At 42.4% G+C, this 15,470-nt stretch overlaps 2 protein-coding genes across 2 annotated transcripts; one reads left to right on the forward strand and one right to left on the reverse strand.

Moving 5' to 3' along the window:
- Positions 1-1,795: 1,795 nt before the first annotated feature.
- LOC137100456 (pleckstrin homology domain-containing family F member 2-like) lies at positions 1,796-3,077 on the reverse strand. Its single transcript, XM_067478293.1, has 2 exons — positions 2,790-3,077; positions 1,796-2,536 (listed from the first exon to the last, which is right to left on the reverse strand). The coding sequence occupies exons 1-2, from the start codon at positions 3,031-3,033 to the stop codon at positions 1,911-1,913; spliced, it is 870 nt and encodes a 289-aa protein (XP_067334394.1). The 5' UTR covers positions 3,034-3,077; the 3' UTR covers positions 1,796-1,910.
- A 6,856-nt stretch (positions 3,078-9,933) lies between these two features.
- Positions 9,934-15,355, forward strand: LOC137100204 (WW domain-binding protein 11). Its single transcript, XM_067477860.1, has 12 exons — positions 9,934-10,097; positions 11,050-11,136; positions 11,262-11,293; positions 11,407-11,500; positions 11,686-11,882; positions 12,029-12,162; positions 12,266-12,432; positions 12,560-12,793; positions 13,042-13,167; positions 13,259-13,540; positions 13,654-13,839; positions 14,098-15,355. Exons 2-12 carry the CDS (start codon positions 11,073-11,075, stop codon positions 14,784-14,786), a joined length of 2,205 nt encoding a protein of 734 aa, XP_067333961.1. The 5' UTR covers positions 9,934-10,097; positions 11,050-11,072; the 3' UTR covers positions 14,787-15,355.
- Positions 15,356-15,470: the final 115 nt, after the last annotated feature.

Genomic DNA, 15,470 nt, shown 5'->3' on the forward strand with positions numbered 1-15,470 from the left:
TAACTTCAGTAACTAAGAAGTTTGTAACTTTTTAGAAGAAGAAACTTTCTGTGCTCAGTCAGACTGGTTTGACAGTGGTGAGTTCAGCTGGATTGTTTACAGTTTGTATATATGTGATTCTCAGCCTGCAGAGTCAGCCTGACTTCCTCTGGGCAAAATGTAACGTCTCGTCTTCCCCAGAAGGTTGTCAGGTGTCCACAGTACCAGGAGGAGGGCTCCCAAACACTTCCACCCTGCAATTCATCTTCGCTCCCAAATAACTCTGCCACCTGCATCAATCACCTGATCTCCTCTGCTTCCTGCTACTCCAGCCACCGGTCCATCCCCCAGAGGCCAGAGTTCAGAATAACAATGAGGGCGTCTTCATTCTAATGAAGTAAACATGATAAACTGTTATTTGAAAAATGTAAATGTAACTCATCTTGTAGTGGTGAAAAAATGCCAAAACCACTTCCCAGTTGCTCAAACAAATTCCTCGTTCACACCTGCACCTACTTCTCGCTATCGGCATTGAACGAGAAGTGTCTTTAAGTTGATGCCTGGAAGAATGCTGTTTGTATGGGATGAGTAACTTGACAACAACCTGACAACATGGCGTGTGAGTCGCTGACATGGGTTGGCAGTAAACATAGTTCGATCCCCTTCCGCCTCAAACTGAGCCACTAAGCCAAACGCTATAAGTCAGAAAACACCAACACTTCTTGTAACTGTTATTATAACTGATTTCTGGAGTTGATTTACTGCATTTTGCCGCTTTGTTTTTCCAGTTTCACAGGATGTTTCACCCAAATTAGGTCACTGATACTAAATATCCCATTTTCATATGTGCTTAAACAGATCATTCAGATCATTTCCTTAAATTTGAGTAACAACATTATTGTAATAAAGTCCATTACAAGTCCAAGAGTTGCATTAAAAATATGACACATGTTAAAGTTCAGAAGCATTAGAAGTAAAATAGACTGCGTGGTGAAATGTTCTCTCAGATGTGGGACTTATTCAGAGGTTGATAAACATTAAAAAGTCATCTGGTGAGGATGTTTGTCACCTAGGGATCCTCCATTGACTCACTGAAAACTCTACTCAGCAGGAAAAACTACTCACATCCTGCCTTTGTATGTAGGTGGTCACACTGGTGACCTTCACACAGCTGCCAGCCTAAACCCAAGTCCTAAGTTTGAAGTCACTAGAATCCCCAGCGAGCTGACAGCTGTGCATCTTCCGAGGGAACATTAATATCATTCAGCCAAAGGAAACTGTGATGGCCTTTCTCCGTGTGTGTGTGCGTGTGTGTGGCTGTGTTTTTCCTTGTTTTGATGATTGATTTAGACAAGCCGTTATACACCTGTGTCAGTTGGGTGGAGCTTCCTGTGAAGGAGGCCTTAGAGATCAGCTCAGGCTCCTCCCCCTGAGCTGCTTGCTGAGTCATCTTTTGCTTTGTCTACATGTCTTTGACACTTTCCATCCAACATTGCCTACAACACGGATTTGCTCACAAACATAACTTGAATCTTTATGTACTCAATTAAAAGACGTTGAGTTACTTGAGAACCTTGTGTGGCCTCCTTTACTGCTGAGCCAGGTTGTGACAAAACTCTCAGGTTCTCGGGGTCTAGTTCTCCCAAGTTAGTCCAATCAAGACAGACACGCAACATTTTACTGTTTTCTATGTATTTTATTAAACAACGAAATAAATAACACATTTGAGGAAAATCACATTTAGCTATAAATTAACTACAAATAAAATGTAAAAAATTCACACTGAGAAAAAAAGGTGCGAGTGTCTCTACTTCACAGTAAGTAAAAAAGGCAGCAATGGGTAAATGTGTACAATAAATACAACACATTTGTTCTGTGTGACCGGGTTCAGTCAGAGTCCATTGCTCTGTGTTTAATATGACGCTGATCAGTTATGTCCGTGGGAGTGTAGCAGCCGTACTATAACTGAGGTGGGGCCGTAGGTGCATTGGTATCGGGTAAACATAAATGTTCATCTCATCACCGGTGCCCATGTGAGAATCCAGCCAGATGCTGGGAGTATGGCTCTGCATTGTCACCTCTCCCTGCTTCTCCATCTCTTCATCACTCGGTGGTGCCGCATCGTCGTCCACTAAGCCTGCACTGTCTCCCCTCTGGCGAGACAGCTCCTCGTCCTTCATAGTGTGGCACAGGCCGCACACTCTCAAAGGTTTGGTGGGGTGAATGTGGTCAATCACTTCTCTCTGCTTGGAGCAGGACTTGCACACCAAAAATCCACATTTCCTGCAGTGGTGGCGACGTCTGGTGGCGGTGAACTTATTGAGGCAGCGCATGCATTTGTAGGCGGCCCGGTCTGGAATCCAGGAAACGGCATATTTGGAGCGAGGCTGGCAGCTGCCGCTCTGCATCCAGCTGGTCCGACAGTCCTCGATGTGATCCATCCAGGCCCGCTTCTCCTCGTACGAGGAGGCGGCAACAAAGAAGGACTTGCGTGGAGTACGGATCAGCCACTGGTTCTGCATTGCTCCGTCCTCCATGTCCTCCAGCATGATGCCCTCTGAAATGATAAAGACGGATATGATAAAAATACTGTTAAAAACAAGATGGGAAAATAAATCAACACATTTTCTGCCCTTTGCCTAGTGACATTTAGAGATAGAACACTTCTGATGGACTGAGGCTTTGCAGTTCATGTAACAATACTGTCAACCCAACACTAACAATGACTAAATGTAGATGTCTTTTCTCCGGTGAACTTCTTGTCTTTGTCTCTTCTCAGTGACTGGATCAGGGATCTGATCAGCGCTCACCTAGAGGGATGATCTTCTGCTTCTTGTGCCAGCGGCCGTTTAGGATGATGCTGCCATACACCAGCGAGTCGTTGAACAGGTAGAAGTCCTTCGGCTGCGGTTTGCGACGACCCTGCTTTATCAGACGGCCTTCTCCCATCAGGATCCGACCGGGCTGGGACAGGGGCCTCCCCGACCGACCGAATGACTGCTCCAAAGCCTGGATACGCTCCCGGTTCTCTCTGTCAAACATGAGCTGGTCCATCGTGGTGGCTTGATGTCTTTGGCATGAACAAATTGGCAACAACAGCAACTGCACCAGGTTTTATACCTCTGGTTTCCTGGTGATGTAATGGGGCTTTCTTACTTTAGACTGAAGACAAACATGTTAGACAGGAAATGAGACAGAGGGGGGGGTGGGGGAGCGTGTTGGGCTATTTTAGGATGTAAAAACTGTTCCTGTACAACTTCAGAGCAAAAAAAAAGGTTCATTTAGTTAAGTATGATTTTGAGGTGGACTACTGAGACTTTATTTGACAATTTTTACTTTCACCATCAACTAGTCCTTAACCTTAAGGCGACTACAGGTGTTTTCATTCGACACCGTGATTTGTTGATTTGTTGAAATAGCAACCACATGTTTGGAGGCAGGCTGCACCTCTTGTAATGCCAGCCACTGCCAGTCACCTAAAAAAGCAGCCAGTGCCACACAGATTTTTTCCCCCTAAACACTAAAAACGTTGGGATTTACATCATGCAAACATAATGGGTTTGGTGGCTTACGCAATGTTGGGGTTAGGTACTAAGTAAGTATGGTTAGGTGTGTGTCGGGGACATTTCCCACTCATCCAGGTTTGGTTATCTGAAGGTTGAATTTCAAAAGTCCAGGTGACACGATTCAACCTTTGGATGCTTAGATGTAAAAGTCATTTTGCTTCAATTAAATGAGTCATTACATAACAAACATCACACAAATCACCGCCGGTTTCCAGTGGACTTAACCTCCCGTCTCCTCTGAGAAAGTCCACTGCTTTGTCCATCCACCCGTCCACACCAATGTCCCATGTGTTTCTTCACTATATTTATTTAACAGATGCATTTGTTGTTTTTGTTTGAGCAGAGAAACTCAACCAGCCCAACACAGAGAAAACATTTGAAAGCAGTTGCATCATATCGGTATGTAACAGTAACAGGTATTTTACCAGGAAGTCTCTTTCAAATCCGTGTCTCTGTTGCAGAAGATACCTGAGAACCTATTGTGTGTGTGTAATTGTTTCCCCCGTTGACGTGTGGGGTAAAGATGCAGCAAGTAGCTCAGGTGTTTTCTGTGGGAGTGGTTGTGGTAGTTTACTGTAAAAGTGCTAAAGGTACTTTTGTATTGTCTCTTATCAAATATGTCAATAAATCAAACAGATATCTGTACGTCAGCTCACGAACAAACACTGAAGCATTGAAGTAGCTGAGTATCCGGATACATTTGAGCTGTGTAAAAACTGAGGTTGATGTTTTTAATGCAAAACTCTGCGCAGAAGACTAAAACTGCTAACAGGCTCCTGAGCCATAAGGTACTTTTGAGACAAGGAGCCCAGAGACCAGAGCACTTACAGTTATCTAAGTCATATTTCATTGTGAAGGAGGAGACGTTTGCAGCTGTACTGACGTAACTGACTCTTTCTGCTTTCACCATTAAAGCACTTGAAACATGCGCTAATGCTTGTAAACTGTTGTTTTTAGAGATGTTTATTAAAAACCGAGTAATGAATGAAATTAACACTCTCTGATTTGTGAGGCTGAATTTTTTATGCAGCCAATTTGCATCAGAAGGGGACTTTCTCCCTGAGAGATGGCTCAGGTGTTTTCTGTTGGTGTTATGTGGGATTACTGTCTTCCTTATTGTGTCCATGCTGTCCAAAAAATAAAAAACCCGTCCAACAAAATCAGCTACGTTTGGTTTCACTGTGCAAATGATTTCAGCATCATCCACACAACACGTTAGAGCTACCGTTTTCTAGTTTACCTGCTTGCATCTTCACCTTTAACCCTCTTTACTGGCACTTTCACCTAGTGACACACGACTCCACCTTAATCTAAACCGACAACTCACATTGCAACAACACTAAGCATTAAAAAAAATAAATCAAGTGAGACTTCACAATTTGGACAGCAAACAGTAAAGACAGTAAAGTCAGCACATGTGTCTTTTTATATTGATATAGATGATCAGTTAAAGCTGCAATGAAGTATTTATTATTTTAATGCAAATCAATTGGGCTGAAGAACAAAATCCCGGAACTGTCCAAATACTTTTATTGTGAAAGGATGACATCAACATAATAGCAGTATAATTAATTGAGTATTTCTGCCATGATCATAAAGAGGGATTGGGAGGTGGCAGTATACAGGGGATTTTTGGTGGGTGTTTACGTGTTTACGGTAAAAACGTTTTAGGATTCCCTTGAAAAAAAGTGTCTTATCTCCCATCAGACAAAACAAAAACATCCACAACAACGTCCTTATTCTCTGCAACAATCTGAGAGCAAACACTTTGACATGTTTAGGTTTTAAAACCAAACCGCAACGATGCCAAATCCCCGAGAGACAAAATCTTTTGAATGTGGCATCCAACCTGTTTGTCCCTTCACACGGAACAAGGAAAGATAACCTATTATTATCATTATGGTAGACAAAGACAACTTTGATTACACGTTGCCCTAATGATTCATGGTCTGCACTGAAAGAGTCCTTTCTTTGTTCATCACACATAGCAGAGCTGCCATGGCCTGATCCTCCCCGAGTAACCTGAGTCTTCTCCAAGGACACAGACGTCTGGACAGGAGGAGGTGGGAATTGAATTATCACATTAGATATTTTCTGTTCCATCCAGTTTATAAAGGATCAACCACAAAAATGTAGCAGCTGTACTTTGTTAAGAAATACTTACATTTACGCAATAACCTGCTCAAACCTCATCCAGTTTGTCTCACATCTGTTCAACACAATGACATCCATAAAAGCAACTTCAGGTGTGTGGACCACAGAAACGTCACGTCAACCACCAAATAAAGGGGAACATCAGTAAAAATACTGCTTATAAATACAGTTTTGTTGAAGTATTTCCTTTGGGCAGACAGTGAATTCCAACCTTTCTGACTTGCATCTTGTGTTGTGGGCTCTGTTTTTCAACCCCCTTTCTCAAACCCTGGAAGTCACTTTCTGACAAGTCATCACACACTTTGGCATCTGATATTAAATCTAAAGGTAAGTGCTCATGGGGAAAAAATAAAGCAAGGGAAGAAAAAAGTGTTGGCACTTTAATAAACACTGCGTGGGTGTTTTCTGTGTGCTCTTCATGCCTCTGTGGGTTTGTTGTGGTTCCTTGTCACAGTCCAGACAACAAACCAGGCAGTTTGTGTTAGACATGGATATGACGTAGTGGAGGATGACATTTCAAATGAATTAAAGAGCACAACATCATGGGAACATCATCAAATTAGACGGATTCAAAGGTGGACAATGGGAATTTAAAAGTTAGATTTAAATCGCTGAAAGCAATTATCAACAACTTTAAAAAAGAAAAAAAATACATATTCAGTATAAATCACAACTGGTCTAAGTAAGAAATGGCAGCACAATTCTCCACAGTTGTGCATTTGTGTTTTTTTTTCTCATATTCAAATTTGTGGAATAATAATAATAACAATGAAATATATTTAGCTCTCTTATGTAAATAATTGGCGCTGGATTGGAGGCATGACATAGCATGACAGGGCATAGTATGACTCTGTGCAGCTGGGACTACAGCACATTTTTCTTTACAAACACAGTGACGTCACAGGTAAAGAATGGATCAGTGTTTCTGCTCATGAAGTTTTCATCTCATGGTGGATTTTAAACCAGTCTCTCCACGCTCTGATCTGTTCTGTGTCTTTCTCAGGACAGTAAGAATTGTTGTATTGCCCATGTCCCAGGTTGGTGCAATGTCTTTAAATGTTTGTCCATCTTTTCAGAGGGTCTTCTGCCCCAAAATGGCGTCCAACATATTAACATCAGTGCTTTTGTGTTTGGGAACATTTGCAGTTGCTCAGAGTGAAGTCACTTCATCTGTCTAGTGAAGTCAGTTGTAAAGTACAAATAAATGGTGACATCTGTTGGCCGTAGTGAAAAGTGTAAAGAAGGACAAGACTTAAATTATTAATTGAGAAGTACACTAGAGGTAGGAGTGGTAGGAGGCTATTTGTTGCCACATTTCATTGCCATCTACTTTGAGATAAGGGCTGGTGAGCTCAGTAGGCTCAATGATCAAAGCAGAAAAATATTTCCTGTCACTTTTGACAATTGGAAAGCTCCTGTAAATAGAAGGGAATGTGTGCTGCTTATTTTCGGGCTCATTTTACACACACACTAATTCCAGTGAGGCTCATCAGACAGTCGGCACTACATAACATGATGTAGACATTAGGAAAACCATTTTCTTTCTGCCATTGTTGTATCATTTGTCTCGTTTCAGATTAAACTAACCTGATACTCTGTTGTCTACTTAGCATTAGGTGCCCTCACAGTAGATAAAGTGTCCTTTAAATAATATCATTCAAACACTAATCTAATACACAAAACTGACTTAATTCCCATCTCAGAATATAAAGTTCTACAGCAATCAGCCACAGCATTTTTACCACAAGCGTAGGCACATGTGTACTAGCTGAGTGCGCATTAAATATGATGCTGATGTCAGTTTAAAATAAGTTGCACCCAACTTTTTATGAATGTGAGCAGTATGTATGTGTGTGCTGTATACATCCACAGCTGCTTCTGTATTTAATGCCAGTGCAGCAGCTGTCGAAAAAGGTTTCAGTATTAAGTTTTTTTATCCAGCGGTGGAAAGAGCACTAACTGGGTTATTTCTGAAGTGCTCGAGCCAGGCGTTGTTCACGTTTCCGTGGTCAGAGCCATTCGTGCACCCATCCAGTCAGTATGCTACCAAATGCTTTAAACCAGATCACACTGACATGACAGGGAGCCAATCAAAGGAAATCATGTTATACACTTGTTTCATTACACAGCATCTTATGTCTGCAATTTGTGCAATTTGAGAATTTGTGAAAACCCCACATTTGTACAAATTGTTTTGACTTTCAAAGCTGGGTGAAATACTTTAGCCCATAACACCTAATGGCACTGATAATTCCAGACAGGGGCCGCTAGAAAAACACATTTATGTCAGAAAACCCTAGGTTGGACCTCTGGTTCTAGACAGAGCCGTTTCTGCTGTATGTGGACTATGCAAATGCGTTGGGCCCCCAGGCCACCAGGGGGCCCCAAAGTTCATCCTCACCTGAGGAGAATTAAAAGTACTTGTCCTATCAGGCCTCTCGGTGTTTTTATAAAATCCCTTAAATGTTTAAAAATGAATGTAAAAAATGAATAATGTAACCTCCAATGATAAGCTGTGGCTTGTGGTTTTGTGGCATAGTTAAGTCAAAGTTATTCCAGGGAGTAACGTCCGCCGACAGGTACAATGGGCATGATTGACAGCTGCCCATCATTCCCATTAGTGAGAAATAATGAGAAACAGCATTATGGCATCAAAAAGAAATGATCCTAGTGGGGCAGAAAAACGCTGGAGGTAAAAAACAGTCAAAGGATAAACCGAGGACGTTTGCTTATCCTGTCTAAACAGCATTATTTCCTAAGGGACTAATAAATATTAGTCCTGTTGTTGATCATTTTGGACATTTGTGGCAGTGGATTATTGCTAAGTCCACTGACTTAGTTGCAGTCTCCCTCTTTGCCACATTTATTAGAGTATTTATTGTGACAATACAGTTTGCTAACTTGAACAAGCCTGCATCACATCATGCTGAAGGACGTGCAGAACCAGTGGCTGATTCATACTCCACGCAAGAACTTCTTCAAGAAGTTCACCGCCACCAGACGTCGCCATCACTGCAGGAAATGTGGATTTTTTTCGTTTGCAACTCCAAGCAGAGAGAAGTGATAAGCCACATTCACCCATCAAACAGCTGAGGGTGTGCAGGCTCTGCCCCACTATGAATAAGGAAGAGGAGATGTCTCGCCTAAGGGGGGACAGGATAGGAGTAAACAGTTCAGAGAATGATCTGGAACCATCCAGTGATGCAGAGGAGAAGGAGGAGGAGGCAGGAAGGAATTATTTAAAAATGATATTTTATTCTTGATGTTTGTCAACTTAACCTCATATTTGTTACATCACTTCATTCACAGTTTTACACAGGACACAGCTAAAATCTCAATCTGTCCACTTATTCTCTTTGGGTTTGGAACTGTTGGCCAGACAAGACAAACAAAAAATTGACAATATCTGTTTGACAGTTTTTGCAGGCATATTAACTGTACGTGTTTAGAATTAGCACCAACTACATCAACAACGTAAAACTTAATAGGAATTATTCTTGTTTATTATACAATGATAACCTTTGTTGCTGGACACTGCAATGTCAGAAAGAAGAAAATGAAAACAATTGCACACCTGGTTGATCTTGATGTCTTAAGTGTGGAAGCATTTTTATTAAGAATCACACTCCTGTGTGAAGTTCTGGCCTTCAAGACTGATTTTAATTTTACTTTTGTCAAATGACTTTAGTGAGTTTTTTTTTAATTAACACTTACTGATGACTTTAATACATTTAAAATACACAATGTATAAACAGATCACTTTAAGTTATCAATGAACCAATCAGTCAAACTTTTTGTGCACACAAAAAGACCAAGATCAACCTGTGAGTGGAGTCACATCACGGTTTTAATGTCTATACGGGGATTGTTAAAAATATGATTAAATTGGAAAAGGACCATAGTTGTCTTTAATGCGTTTCTACACAGATCGAGGACCGTGTGGAAAACCTGTTTTCGTGTTCAAATTGGCACTAAACCAGTTTTCGATTAGATTTGAAAAAGTGTGAACTCAACCTTTAACTGTGCAGCTGTAGTTACTCACTGTGACCGGCAGAGGTCAGGTTGTCAACTGTCAACTTTAAGGTCCATCATTGTTAAATAATTATAATACATGTATATTAAAAGTACTTAAGAGTACTTATATACAAAATCAAGACACAATACCAAGAAGTTTTTCATTAAAAACCTTTAATTAAAAAATAACTGATGACGTCATATCGCTCCTTCCGCTGTAGCAAACTCGCGGCAGTAAACATGGCGAACAGCTAGTTTAGTCGTGTGTCGGTCAGTCCTGGATTTCTCTTTCGGGGCTTCGACGTTAGGTTTTACGTTACTGTTTGCACCAAGCGGTGCGTGTGTCGGGCTGCGTGCTCGACCGGGTTTTCATCTAAGTACAAGGTAAGTGAAGTGAATTTCTGTGCAGCTTTGGATGCTAACGCGGTCCTTTAGCTTGAAGTGCAAGCTAAGCTAACGTTAGCGGCCAAAGGCTGCACATAGCTAACACTTAGATATTGTCACCGAATGTTTCACTGGTTTGAACTTGTGTCCTGGCCACTTAAAACAACCGCTGCGTTATATCAGGTTATATCAAACCGATATGAACGTTGAAGTGGCCTGATTCGTGCCTTCGGGTTGTTAACGTGTTAGCTAGCAGTCACGTTGAAGAAGTCGGGTGGCGTTTCGTATCTAAATCTGCGTTTTATTCCCAAACAGGTTAGTTTAAATATACTTTGACCGGATCGGGTTCTGCTAAATGCTGTTTGGGCATCAACATGTATATTAATACCATTGGTATCAGTTGTAAAGTTTACAGAATGAATGGTCCGTTCTGAAACCTCCATCAGACAAATCTTTGAATTTAGGGCATCCAGGAGTGTAAAGTTTAAAAAAAATAGTAATAAATAAAACAAAAACAGATTTTTACCTGTTGAAGTTTCCGAATGTACCACTTGGAATTCTTTGCTCTAGATTTTTAAGGACATTGTCTAAAATATAGTCTAAGCACCCAAAACCTATTTTATATTGTACATTGTTAAATTCGATGATGTGATTTACATGAATGAAGAAGTGCAAGATCTTTTCCACAAAGTTTACAAGAAAATAACATCCCATCAACTATGTCTGTCGTAGCTTCATTAGTTTATTAGATTTTTGTGGTAGAATTTTTAAAGGTGCAGTATTTCCCTCTGAATTGTATTAGAGTGAAAATAAAAACAAAGTGGAAATATACTGGTAAAGTAAAAGTACTTGAACATTGACCTTGAGCAAATGTACTTAGTTACCACCTCTGGTACCAAGTCCAGTTAATTTAAGTTCCTCTCATCATTGTTGGGATTTTCATATTCATCAGGTTGAAGGAGACACACTGACAAAATGGGACGACGCTCGACCTCCTCCACCAAGAGTGGAAAGTTTATGAACCCCACCGACCAGGCTAGTAAGTATCGATTGAAACCAAAAGACGAAGTTCCTCTGGTAGTGACCTGCTGGGTAACGCCCTAGAATTTACCTACCTACTGGTGTCTGATGTTAGGACAATAATACCTGTTTGCTCTTTTACAGGAAAGGAAGCCAGGAAACGGGAGTTAAAAAAGGTACTTGGGGTCTTATGTAACACAAGATAACTTTTTACTGGTAAACTGTTGGTTGTTTTAAATGCATAAGATGTGTTATGTGTTATTAACATGTTTCCTTTATTTGCTCCTAGAACAAGAAACAGCGAATGATGGTGAGAGCAGCAGTGCTGAAGATGAAGGACCCCAGACAGATCATCAGAGACATGGAGAAGCTGGATGAGATGGGTAAAAGGGATTTGCCTTCTTCTTTTGCACTGGCTTTTGTGTAGAAAAAAGTGGGGCTGCCTACGTTACATGTTCGTGCTTGTAATGGTCTTATTTCTCAGTATTTAAAGCCATCTGAACTTATTTTCTTATTTTTAACACCTTACTCAAATAAATATATAGCTTTTCTGTGACACCCTCCACAGAGTTCAACCCAGTCCAGCAGCCCCTGCTGAATGAGAAGGTGTTGAGGGACAAGAGGAAGAAGCTGCGCGAGACATTTGAACGTATCGTCCGTCTTTACGAGAGAGAGAATCCCGATACCTACAAAGAGCTACGCAAACTGGAGTTAGACTATGAGACCAAACGAGGGCAGCTGGCTCTGTATTTTGACTCTGTCAAGGTGTGTTTGTGTGCCTTTTTCTTTATGATGGCAAAATTTTTTTAACTTGCCTTAATATGTACGTTTAGCTTCAGTGCTTACTGTTCCATTCTTTTATAATGCTCAGACTTTTTGTAGTTACTCTGTTTGATTTATCTCTTTTACAGAATGCTGAGTCAGTGGAGGTTGACAGTATCCCTTTGCCAGATATGCCACATGCCCCTTCCAGTATCCACATCCAGGACATCCCACTACCAGGAGCTCAACCCCCTTCCATCCTAAAGAAAACCTCCACTTTTGGGTATGTGTTGCCTGGAATTGTTAGAGAGAGCACGATGCTCAATGCATGATGCTTTGACTGTTGCTGTACTGTTCCGGAAATTCTCCTTCAATGTATCTCACAGTAAAGGACCTCTGTCATCAACTTCTGGACCGCCATTGGCAACATTGCCCGCTGTCCCTCGTTTACCACCAGGGAAGAAACCCCCTGGTCCTCCACCTGGGCCCCCGCCTCCACAGGTCCTGGCACTGTATGGTATTCCTGCGCGACGAGCATATGGCCTAGACTCAGGTAACGCCGAAGCTACCCCTTCAATGATTACATGTCTTAATTCTAATATTCCTTTCGAAAGGAAATCACTTCCTTTCCTGATTTTGTTGCTGCTGGCACTAATTTTAATAAAATGTTCTCCTCCCAGAACCTTCCATTCCTGGTTTAGATAAGGACTCTGCAATGGAGCTGGGACGAGATCAAGACAGTGGCAGCGAGAGCGATAGAGATCGGGATGACCTTGATGATGACGACAGCGACTCTGAGGAGGACAGTGAGGATGAGCGGGATGAAGCTCGGGATGTTGACCAGAGAATAAGTATGGACAGGCAGGATGAGGACAGAGAAAGACAGGATGATAGAGACCGGGATAGACATGCTGGTGAGTGTCTCAAAGTTTCTTCAGCATGATTTTCTTAAAAATGCTTTCTTTGTTTTAATTTATAGGTGTAATTTTAATCAGTCAAGCCAGTTCTTCAAAACCAGGTTGTTTGGGCCAAATAATTCGTTTTGGCAGATGTGTTGGCATAAACGGCCTCATAGTTTGTTGAAACTGTTAATCTTTAATCTGTATATTGTATGTTCCTACACTAATAATTTTTACTTGAACATATTATCTGACTCCTTCAGGTCGCAGTGTACGTTTTGCAGATATGCCCGCAGACGTACCTCGTGAAGGAAAGAGGAGGAAAAAGAGGCTGGTGAAGAAGACTAAGGCCATCACCCCGCTACAGGCCATGATGTTAAGGATGGCAGGTACAGTGTACTAGTACACTGGTGCATACTTGGAAAGCTACTACACTTTGTTTTTTTACTTCTGATGATGTGGTGCTTTTATTTTCTTTAGGTCAGTCGGTTCCTGAAGACGAGGAGGAAGAAGAAGTAGAGGAGGAATACACAGATGAGTCAGACAACTCGGACATCGAGGACAGAGGACCGCCAGGGGACAACCAGTCCAATCTTATTGTCAATCAGCGTCTACCCCCTCCTGCTGGGCCAGTGGGACAGCAGGGGCCCCCACAATTGCAAGTTCCACCAATGACTGGTCCTCCACCACTGGGTCCGCCCCCAGGTCCTCCCATGAGGCCTCCAGGTCCACCCTCTGGCCCACCTCCTGGCCCCCCACCAGGTTAGTTCTAACATCTCTTACTTTAATCTGAACTGGACACTAGAATGAACTTGTTTTAAGGATGTGCTGATTGGTCCCTTCCTATCAGTCAAATCATACTCTTTTATCTGCAGGTGCACCTCCATTCTTGAGGCCTCCCGGTATGCCCGGAGGCATAAGGGGTCCAATGCCTCGCCTTCTGCCTCCTGGACCCCCACCCGGTCGACCACCTGGTCCCCCACCAGGCCCTCCTCCTGGTCTCCCACCAGGCCCCCCTCCACGAGGACCCCCTCCTAGATTACCACCCCCTGCCCCACCAGGTAAGGATATGTGTGCATACAGTGACCAAATGCATACTTGTTTGTAGTGTGTGTGTGTGTGTGTGTGTGTGTGTGTGTGTGTGTGTGTGTGTGTGTGTGTGTGTGTGTGTGTGTGTGTGTGTGTGCGCACACCGATGCTGATGTCTCATTTCAAATCCCAACCCTGCATATTGGGTTAGTTTAAACAGAGACTACGTTTAGTGGAAACAGACGTAAAAAAAAAATGTCACACAAAATACGTGTCTTGTCTCCTCACAGGCATCCCACCACCTCCCCCACGAGCAGGAGGGCCCCCACGTCCACTTGCTCCGCCACTCTCCATGTTTCCTCCACCTCTTAACTCCAATGTGCTCAGTGCTCCTCCTAACATCGTCCAGCGGCAGAAAGGCCCAGGGTCCGGCCAGGATGGTTCACAGAACAACTTACCGCCCCCAGCTATGCCAATGCGCCCGGGAGTCATGCAAATGCCTCCACCTCCAGGGACAGCTGCTGCCTCCGCAGGCAACAATCCTGGCAGCAACCCCCCTGGGCACCACCACGCAGCTACCATTGAGAAACGAGCCAACATCACCTCCGTCGCAGCCGCCGGGGGCAGTCTGGCTGCAGGTGCAGGATCCGGCGGGGCCACCATTTCTGCCAAACCTCAGATTATCAATCCCAAGGCAGAGGTCACCCGCTTTGTGCCCACAGCACTAAGGGTCCGTAGGGACAAGGGTGTTGCAGTGCACGGAGCTGCAGCTGGGCCTCTGGAGAAAGTAGGTAGTGGTTTTGGAGGAAGGAGGGGAGATGAAGTTATGGGAGGTGGTCAGGGGTACAAACAGCAGGCAATGGCTGCTCACATGGGCCTGGCCAACCCAACCCAGATGGGTGCTGTGTCCCAGCCTAACATGAAGACTAAGGACCAGGTGTATGAAGCCTTTATGAGGGAGATGGAGGGACTTCTCTGAAGCTCAAGAGACTCTAAAAAATTCAAATGTTCAGTGAGTTGCCCCGAGTGTTTTTATGTGTTATCTTTGCAACGTAATAGCGGTAGAATTTCTCATGGCATTTAGATAGAGCAGCTGCTACATGTTCAGCATTGGTCTCAACAGGCTCATCTTCATTTCGTCTAGACTATTATTGATTAGATCAAAGAGAATGTGAAATTGGTTAATATACCTAATTTGATTGTATATGTAATTGGAAACATTGATTGGTTGCTATTCCAGTGTGCAACTTATAAAAACACTATTCTCAGCACTGAAAAAATATAGCAAACTGCTTATGGTCTGTTTTTGTTTCGTTTTTCTTTTCTTTTCATTTTTTAGTTTTTTTTTAGTTTTTTTTGTCAGCTGTCCTTTTTTCTTTTCCATCACCAGAAAAAAAATTGTATTGTTTTAACATAAACCCATTTACTTTTTTAGTCTCTTAAAATGTTTGACATTAAAACAAATCTGTGGAGTATTTGTCAGCCACCAACTAAATAGTCTGAAAGCGTTCGACCTGAAGCTAAATAAATACTTCAAAAACAGTTTTACCCCATGTTTCAGTGTGCTATATCATAGATTTAATTTATTAATTTATCGTTATTTGTCACAATTTAGAGGGAAATGGTTTTTTTGCTCTACTTCTGACAAATTCACAAGTTTAGT

Source organism: Channa argus, chromosome 15, assembly GCF_033026475.1.
Source record: "Channa argus isolate prfri chromosome 15, Channa argus male v1.0, whole genome shotgun sequence".
Taxonomy (NCBI): domain Eukaryota; kingdom Metazoa; phylum Chordata; class Actinopteri; order Anabantiformes; family Channidae; genus Channa; species Channa argus.

What these genes read in the sequence shown, in the direction of transcription:
- LOC137100456 (XM_067478293.1), bottom strand. Translation starts at nt 3,033, where the DNA reads ATGGACCAGCTCATGTTTGACAGAGAGAACCGGGAGCGTATCCAGGCT. An exon ending in GCAGAAGATCATCCCTCTAG is followed by an intron (nt 2,537 to 2,789) that starts GTGAGCGCTGAT and finishes TTATCATTTCAG; the next exon opens with AGGGCATCATGCTGGAGGAC.
- LOC137100204 (XM_067477860.1), top strand. Translation starts at nt 11,073, where the DNA reads ATGGGACGACGCTCGACCTCCTCCACCAAGAGTGGAAAGTTTATGAAC. An exon ending in GGAAACGGGAGTTAAAAAAG is followed by an intron (nt 11,294 to 11,406) that starts GTACTTGGGGTC and finishes ATTTGCTCCTAG; the next exon opens with AACAAGAAACAGCGAATGAT. An exon ending in AGCATATGGCCTAGACTCAG is followed by an intron (nt 12,433 to 12,559) that starts GTAACGCCGAAG and finishes TTCTCCTCCCAG; the next exon opens with AACCTTCCATTCCTGGTTTA.